The sequence below is a fragment of the Callorhinus ursinus genome, unplaced genomic scaffold (genome assembly GCF_003265705.2).
Source record: "Callorhinus ursinus isolate GAN/ISIS: 27379988/994484 unplaced genomic scaffold, GSC_fseal_2.0 scaffold5, whole genome shotgun sequence".
In the NCBI taxonomy this organism is placed as follows: domain Eukaryota; kingdom Metazoa; phylum Chordata; class Mammalia; order Carnivora; family Otariidae; genus Callorhinus; species Callorhinus ursinus.
This window is the reverse complement of record NW_027397067.1, coordinates 9378014-9386958: the sequence shown is the minus strand read 5'-3', so window position 1 is coordinate 9386958 and position 8945 is coordinate 9378014. Positions and strand designations below refer to the sequence as shown.

The following is an 8945-nucleotide window of genomic DNA, read 5'->3' as shown; positions in this document are numbered from 1 at the left end:
AATGCAATATCTATGAGTTTGGAATAAATATTTACAGGATCATGAAAAGATGAATTCCTTGCAACCCACTGCCACCACTAAAATATAAAGAAATGAATACAAAAATGCATGCCCCTTAGCCTCCAGGGAAGACGGAGAAGGGGAATGGAAGAGATCATCCCTGGGGCATGCAAAGAGTACCGACCCCTCACCATTTCCCTCATCCCTTCCAACATTCAGGCAACACACATTTATTCAGCACTCACTGTGTCCCAAAGACTGGCCCAGCACTGGGACACTAAGTGCCCTTGAACTTCTCCTGGGGGCAGCCCTCTCTTTCCCCTTCCCTTACTCTCTTTCCTGACATTTAAAACGCTGCAGAGAAAGACGCAGATTCACGAAGAGAAAGGAACTCAGAGCAGACATTAATTGTTCCAACAGACACAAACCAAACCCGAGGTAGATGCCAGGGAAGAGGCCTCCCCAGAAAGGTATGGCAGAACCTGGTTTTGCCACTGTCTGGGCCGGTCACTTGGATGTCACTTGGACGCTCTGGACCTCAATTTTCCCCACCTATAAAATGAGGGTTGGAATAAATTATACCTAAAACCCTTTTCAACCTTAAGCTTCTATACCTTTCCGAGATTCTAAGGAGCCTTTCGTGTCTAGCACTGCATATCCTAAGGAAGCCACACGTGGTGTGGTCATTCCACACACACATATGTCTCAGCCTCTCGTCCCTGATTGTGTATTTAAAGTTCTCGGGTGATGCCCGGCATGCCGGTGCCCAGATATAGCAAGACTGCTTTCCTTTTGGGTAGGATTTGTTCGTGCACTCCTTTTGCACGGAGTACTGCAGTGCAGTCCGCTGCCTTTACAAAGCGCAGGCCACTGGAGGAAATCGCATCCACAGATGTAAGCTCTCCTCTCCGTTGCAGGGAGGGTAAGCTGCTGCAGATGACACCATCAGCCCCCTCCTGTAAGAGCCTAAAGTGTCCAAGGGGCACGTTATGTTTTTCTGGCAAGATGTCAATGCCGTCTTCTTAGGGCTAGGCACCCCAGAGCTCCCCTTTCCAGGTCCCCAGCTGCAGAGTTGCCCCTGCCCGGAAGGCAGACCGTGCACCCCTGCAGCTCTGCGGTCATTCGGGGTGCGGGTGCGGAGCGGGCACTGAGACCCCTTCGCGGCTCTCCCAAACCTACGCAGGAGAGCGCTGCCCTCTAGCGACCAAAATGGGAGATGCAGCGCGCCCCGAGCCTGGGGAGCCCTGAGGCTGCTGGTACCTGCGAAGGCTGAGGTTGTGGTCCATCCTTGCAGAGGGCGCAAGCGGCTGGGAAAGACCTGAGACCCTCTCTGTGTATGGGCTCTGGAACCGTTTGTGGTTTCCCTCTAGGGCCAAAACGGATAAAGAGACACATGGATGGATAAATAAACAAGATGTATGCTGCGTAGGTGATAAACAAACCGAAAGGTTGATGAATGACGGATGACAGATGATTAGATACACCTTTGCCAGGACTTTCTATATGTCAGACACAGGCTAAAGGCTTTCGTCCATTATTTCATTTGCGTCTCTCCGGAATCTTAGGAATGGCGCATTACCTCTTGCTCCTATTTGCCAAATGAGAAAACTGAGGCCTTACACAAGGTAAATAACTTGCCCCTTGGCAATCTTCCGCAGAGCTAGGAAGTGGCTGAGTGGGTCTCAACAGACAGCCCCAGGCCCCACCGTTGGCTCTCGGCCCCCTCCCGGCAGAGCGGATGTGCGCCCCCAAGCCCCAGATGGCCGGGTGTACCGCGTCCCTCGTCTCCCTCTTGCCCCTACAGTCCTGGCACGCTGACATCACACCCGCCCCGCAGCCCCTCTCACTCATCAAACATTCCCAGGACACCCTAGGCAGCGCGCTTGAGGCAGCGTGTCCCCGACTCGGAAGCCTGCCTTGGAAGCTGGGTAAAGAGGAGTCCGCTCCCGCGGCGGCTGAACGGCTTGCGGTCCCCAGAGGAACGCTGTTCCCGTCCACGTTTGGCAAGGGGTCTCACTAACGTGCAAGGGGAAAACTCAGTCCCTAGATTTTAAGATTCCCAGTAAGTTTCATTATTTCCTTTGACCATTAACTGAGCGCCTACATGCGCCCGGCGCTGTTGGACGCTGCAGCAGGGAACTGGGAGTCCAATGAGGGGAACAGACTGGTGGATAAATGACATTCGGGACGGCCTTGTTTGGCATCCACCGCGACCACCCACCGCCCCAGGAGGAGGCTGAGAAAGGGCAGGTTCACTAGCCCAAAGGGTCTCCAGCACATTCCAAAAATCTAAGACCGTCCATCTGCCCCTCTTAACGCCTCCACCTGGGCTCCGTCCCTGGAGCCCGCACCCCCACGGAGTGCAATTTCACTGACCTCACTCGGGGAGTACTTGATGTCAACCCACTCTCTCCCCACATGTCCTAACTGCCTCAGTGTGTCACCCAGCCGCGAGCTGAGCCACCCCACGCCCCCCACCCCCGGGACGCTTGCAGGGGCCGGGACGGACCCCTCCCACGAGGACGTCGGCGCGGGGCTGGCGTAGGGCCTGCGTCAGCTGCAGCCCGCCGGCGATTGGGGCACGCTCGCCTCCTTGGCTTGGGGGTTAATTATAAAGTGGCTCCAGCCGCCACCAGGCCCGGGACAGCGAGGCCAGGCGAGGCAGGCGCTCTGAGCCCCGCAGACGCAGAGGACCGCGACGGTGAGGCCCGCGTCTGCCCGCGCACCCGGACGCTTCGCCCCGACGCCCGCTGGGCTCACACCTGCCTTCTTCTCTCCCTTCCAGAGCAGTGTTTGGGACCGGATGTCTCCGACCAGCCTGCGCCATCGGATCGCCGTCAACGTGAGTGAACTTGTCCAAATTGCGCCTTTGCTGCGTGCGTTTGCTGCGTCCGCCTGCTCGGGTTTTTTTTTTTTCCCTCGGCGTTTCATTCATTGCATGGGGTGCCCCAACTTTCTTCTGGTCCCTGTTTGTGAGCCGGGTGAAAGCCCCCCACACCCCAAGGCTCCCGTTCTCTCACATCTGGGTCTTCGCATTCGGGTATTCTCTCCAGAATCCTCCTGAGGCAGTATAAGTCCGGAAAGAGAGCCGAGCGCCTGGGCATCGCCGGGTTCGGGGTGGCCGTGTTAACCTGGGAACCGCGAGGCGATCTGCCCCTGGGCTTCCAGGAGCGGTGTCGGCCGGCCGGGCGGGGGCCCAGAAAGGCGCATCCTTGCGACCTCTTGCTCGACAATCCCCAGGTGGGACTGTCCCGGCGAGGGGTCCCTCGGAGGGACCCGCTTTGCGCCCTGCACGCTCGGAGTTCGCGTCCCTTTCTCCCTGCAGCCCATGGCGCGGTTCCTGAGACTCTGCACTTGGCTGCTGGCGCTCGGCCCGGGGCTCCTGGCGACCGTGAGGGCGGAATGCAGCCAGGACTGCGCGACGTGCAGCTACCGCCTGGCGCGCCCGACTGACATCAACCCCCTGGTGAGTGTAGCCGCGGTGGGTGGGCTGGTAGCGGAGTCAGTGCGCACTCAGCCCGGCCTCAGGCCGCAGGGCGCATCGCCTGCACGCCATCGGTCCCGCCGCCGCGGCGCCGATCTCTGGTGACGCAGGTGTCCGACTGTTCCCCGAACGCTGACAAAAGTCCCGCTCTAGCTCTCAGCTTCGGGACCTGCGACCATCTAGGGACCGGGGAGGGCGGCAGTGTTGCCACACAAACCAAGTTCGTTTTAACCCTGGAGATGCAGGAGCCCCGAGATGCGCTCTCTTCCGCGTCTCGGAGAGCACTAGGTTGTCGCCCCACCTGTCCCAAGGAAGATGCTCAGTCACCTCAGGTCCTAACATGTCCCACTAAGGACCCCTTCCACACAATCCATCCTCCCATCCTTCCTGCAAATAATGTCATTTTTTATTAGTGACATTTCGTTGTCTTTCTTTGGATTCCATTTCTCCAGTCCTTTCATCCTCAAATCCCTCAAGCCCTTCCCCTCACCTGTGGATAGGAGAGAGGAAAGGGTTGGGACCGGGAGGAAGGGAGAGGAAGGGGGGGTGCACAGTAGACCGGAGAGAAAGAGATCAGCACGTCTTACAGGCAAGTGACTCTGGAATTCAACTTCTGTCTTATCTTGGGTGTACTTTTGTGATAGCTGCTAAGACAACAGTTTAATTTGGCTATGAAATAGGCACAGGAGAGGTGGCCAGGGTCCAAAGAGGTGACAACAATGCAAAGATAAACTACATGACCGGAGCTGGGGGTGGGGGGAGAAGCTGAAAACAAAAAGAATACTCATTCTGGTCAGAGTCCCCGTGCTCTTAAATCGCCCCTGGTGCTCTACTGAATCGGAATCTCTGAATTTGGGACCCCAGGAAGCTTCAGTTTAACTCGCTCCTCCAGTGATTCCTTTGCGCTGTCTTCTCAATTTGTGGAAATTGTGTGATGACTTAAAAGGCTCAGTAGAGAATAATGTATTAATCCAAGGAGTTAAGTTACTCATTGGAGCCTTTGAAGAAATTTTGTGATGTAGATGCATAAAACGGGGATGAAAATTAAGGAAAGATTTCCACAAAACCCAAGGCATACATTTCAGGTTAAATGTTTGCTTGTTTTGCTTGAGTTACCTGATCTACTTCATTCCATTTGTGCAGGAACTAACATGGCCTCAAAGAGAAGACACAGAGTAGGGCTTTGTATTTAAACCATGATGAAATGTGGCCTCTTAAATAGGGGTAACACTCCCCTTTATCTGTCTTTTGTCTTTCTGATTTGTTTAACCGATTGGTTTTTTTAGTGGGGCTTACATGTAGGGTTGTTATTTTCTCTGTGACAAAAGGCTTTGTTAATGACTATGTTCTTGGTATTATAGCAGTTCTAGAATTTCAGCTCAGATGCAGAAGACAGGAGAAATGAGGCTGCCTAACTAAAACTATGTAGAATCAACATAACAAATATTGAGGCTCTACCACCTGAAAGACACTTGTGCTTGGTTCTCTGGTGGATGCAAAGCTAAGCAGGCACGCCATGATTGATGTCCAAATTGAATTTACTGTCTGATATGATCTTGACCATAGAACACAGAGTGTGATAAATACTACCAAAAAAATGCATAGACCTATATAGAGGCTTATAAGTTAACATGACTTCTTTAGTATGAGTGTTTTATTCTGCTTATTTGTCATTATTTCTTTTTGAAGGAATCCCAACATTAAAAAGCCTTTTGGTAATAGTATACAAAATATTCAATGGTAATTTTTGGCAATGAGATAATTTCATTTCATTTTAAAATGGAAATGTTATGGACACCTTAACATCTTACGTTTTTAATGATGTTTTTATTTCTTAGATATCAAGAATAACACGGGATCATTTTAACTGGATCATCTTTAGATTTTTATATATGCATATATTTAATTTTCTTAGACACAAAGCTTAAATAATTATTAAGAGCTGGTGAAATGCTCACAATGCAAGAAATGTGAAAATAATATGTGTGTATTTTATATAAATTAATATACCAATATATACTTTTTAAAGATTTTATTCATTCACCTGACAGGGAGAGACACAGCGAGAGAGGGAACACAAGCAGGGGGAGTGGGAGAGGGAGAAGCAGGCTTCCCACTGAGCAGGGAGCCCGATGTGGGGCTCAATCCCAATCATGACCTGAGCCGAAGGCAGACACTTAATGAATGAGCCACCAGGAGCCCCTATACCAATATATTTTTAAATACAAAGAAAGGACCTGGTTTATCTAAATCAAGGGTCTGTAACCCGCATTCTATAAGTATACTTCAAGCAGCTATCGAAAGCCTGAAGTGCCCAGAAATATTATATAGACTTTATAAATGCTCATGCAATATTAGTTCTCTTTTTTCATACCCAAGTGATCTGTCAAACAGAAGAGAATCTTAACAAGATTATTAGAACACATAGCCTAAATCTTACAATGATTAGAATTTAATTATTATATAATAAAAAGAAGGAATTATATACAGATCATTTCTCATTCCCATTTTGTCAAGGATTATGATTTCCACTGGGGGAAAATAAAAACTTTCTTGTACACCAGTAACTAAATGTTAAGAAACATGAATAATGTGTGAACATTTGCATATGATAATTTCATATCAGAGCTCATCAATACAAACATTTGGTTCAAGGTGATTAAATCTGTTTTAATTTGTTTAAGTCTGTTTTCAATCAAGCACGGGGAGCAAATCATCTCTACATTCATCAAATCAGTATGTCATAATCCAACTCATAGGACTTAAATTGAGTTTTAGAATGTCTTTCTTTTCCAATTTGTTTTGAAATTGTTTTTCTTTAAAGAATGAAAGTATTTGCAGGAATACTAGATGCCATTCCAGATAGAATAGTAACACAAGAAAAGTAAACAAACCTTATATTATTAATATTGATTTTACCTGTAAGACAAGAAGATAAAAGGAATCGGGATGATGTCCCTAATTAGGTAAAGAGAAATATCTCCCTCTTGGTTAGAAAAAGCTCAAACAAAATGCGATCAATGGTGGAAAATTATCCAGTGAAAGTAGATAGTGCCGGCAGCCAATCTGGGCTTGGGACTGTATAAAATTGGGTGGAAAAGGTCTTTTACAATATTGAAGTGGCACGGCAGATATAATCTGTTAAAATTCTAAAGAAAAATTCTAATTTGATTCAATTAATTACCCACAAAGATTCCATTTCCCTTTGATTTGCCTGTTCGGTATATTGAAAAGTTGTAGTAAGAAAATGGCAATTACTTTATTGTATGAGAGTTTCCATATCAAAGCACACATGCTGTGGTTCACAAAAACGTGTTTACCTAATGAAGTCAGAAAAGCCTCTTGGTATCACTAAATGGAATTCTTTTCCCAGGCTTGCACACTGGAATGTGAAGGGAAGCTGCCCTCTCTCAAAACCTGGGAAACCTGCAAGGAGCTCCTGCAGCTGTCTCAGCTGGAGCTTCCCCAAGATGGCTCCACTGCCCTCACAGAGAGCAGCAAGGCTGAGGAGAGCCATGTGCTGGCCAAAAAGTATGGGGGCTTCATGAAAAGGTATGGAGGCTTCATGAAGAAAATGGATGAGTTTTATCCTCAGGAGCCAGAAGAAGAGGCCAATGGAGGGGAAGTCCTGGCCAAGAGATATGGGGGCTTCATGAAGAAGGATGCAGAGGGGGAGGACTTCCTGGCCAACTCCTCAGACCTGCTCAAAGAGCTGCTGGCAACCGGGGAGAACCGAGAAAGTGGCCCCCACCCAGAGGTTGGGGGGGATGAAGAAGTGAGCAAGAGATACGGGGGCTTCATGAGAGCCTTAAAGAGAAGCCCCCAGCTGGAAGAAGAAGCCAAAGAGCTGCAGAAGAGGTATGGAGGCTTCATGAGAAGAGTTGGTCGCCCCGAGTGGTGGATGGACTACCAGAAAAGGTACGGGGGCTTCCTCAAGCGCTTTGCCGACTCTCTGCCCTCCGACGAAGAAGGCGAAAGCTACTCCAAAGAAGTTCCTGAGATGGAGAAAAGATATGGAGGATTTATGAGATTTTAATCCCCTTGGCAGCCAGTGAACCCCAGGCCCCAGCAAGCCTTCCTCTGCCCCCTATTATCGCATATTGCTTGCATTGTAGAGTTGCCTTTATTGTCTGGATAACTAACTATACAACCTGACAGTGCTCACTTCAGGTTCTGTGTTCTCTTGACCATGTTTATGCTCAGTATCGGTCTATTGCAGCTGTGTTGTTCTCATGCTACAGTGATGTTGTTCCCTTGTTCTTTATTTTTGACAAAACACCAATAAATGCTTACTTGTAAATAGATACAATAAACCCCTTACCCCAGCTGCATGACATTCGTGTAAGTTTCTTTTTCTCTGAGGTCCTCACTCGCCTTCCGGTTCCCACTGTAAATCCTAAGGTTAAAAACACTGAAGCCATCTGCTTTGGGCAGCATCATCACTGGCCTCCTTCTCTTCCAACAGCCGAGGCTGCAAAACCATTTCTCATGTAATTCCTTGTATATAAAATCCTACGTGAGTGAACACGTTGAGCAAAGTACAGTGCGTTTCCACTCTCATTTCTGGAAATCAGATACAGCAAGAAAAACCAAAGCCTAATAGAGAAACTAGCTATGCCCCCCTATAGAAGGAAATCTCACTTACATTCAGAGGTGCATGTCTGTTTTCTTCAACAAAGTATTTTAGAAATTAATAAGAAATGAAAGATAATTTAGCCCCGTTTCACAAATGCAGATGAAGCCCAGAGAGGTTAAATTGCTGAACCAAGGTTGCCCAGCATTTGAAGGATAGAAATAGAATGAAGAGCCCAAACTTCATCTTGTTCCCGAGCAATGTCCTTACACTCCTGCTCCCGATCTCTCACTCAGGTCACTACAAGAATTGGGAGAGCTTGGGACTGTATATTGTTCACTAGTGTGTATTCTTACACCACAACCAATGGTGAGTTCTCCAGTATCTGACAAATGGACATATGAGTGAATAAAGGAATGAATGAAGGAATTTGGTGACCAGATCACTGGAAATGGTATTACGGATGTTTTAGAAGGCAAATTATCACACAAAGAAGCTTATGGCCACTTCATATTAATTAAACCATTTGGGGCAACATTCAGGAACAATAACAAAAAAAGTAACATGTCCTCCTTTTTTCTAATTGAAACCACCTGCAGCTAAACTCCCATCTACTAGGTCATTTCTCTAGGACCCTTCCCCATTCTCTCTTTTGGTGTGCTTCCCCCAAAATTCTGCCGTGCAGTCTACCCATGTGCAAGCCTGTGTGCTCCATTCTGATGAGGCAGCTCCACTGTCCTGGGCAGTCTGTCCCTCTGAGTCCAGCCCTGCTGGGGTCCCCAGGACATCAAACATGGCCATGCACTATTAGAAGACTCTTCTCCTCCTGATCAGGGCAAGAGGTCAACACCATTCAGAGCCATACCACTGCTTCTCTTCCTGATCCCT

At 48.3% G+C, this 8945-nt stretch overlaps 1 protein-coding gene across 1 annotated transcript; it reads left to right on the top strand.

Annotated features, from left to right (window-relative positions):
• Positions 1–2553: 2553 nt before the first annotated feature.
• Positions 2554–7818, top strand: PENK (proenkephalin). Its single transcript, XM_025871431.2, has 4 exons — positions 2554–2701; positions 2786–2842; positions 3326–3466; positions 6858–7818. Exons 2-4 carry the CDS (start codon positions 2804–2806, stop codon positions 7518–7520), a joined length of 843 nt encoding a protein of 280 aa, XP_025727216.2. The 5' UTR covers positions 2554–2701; positions 2786–2803; the 3' UTR covers positions 7521–7818.
• The last annotated feature ends 1127 nt before the right edge of the window (positions 7819–8945 follow it).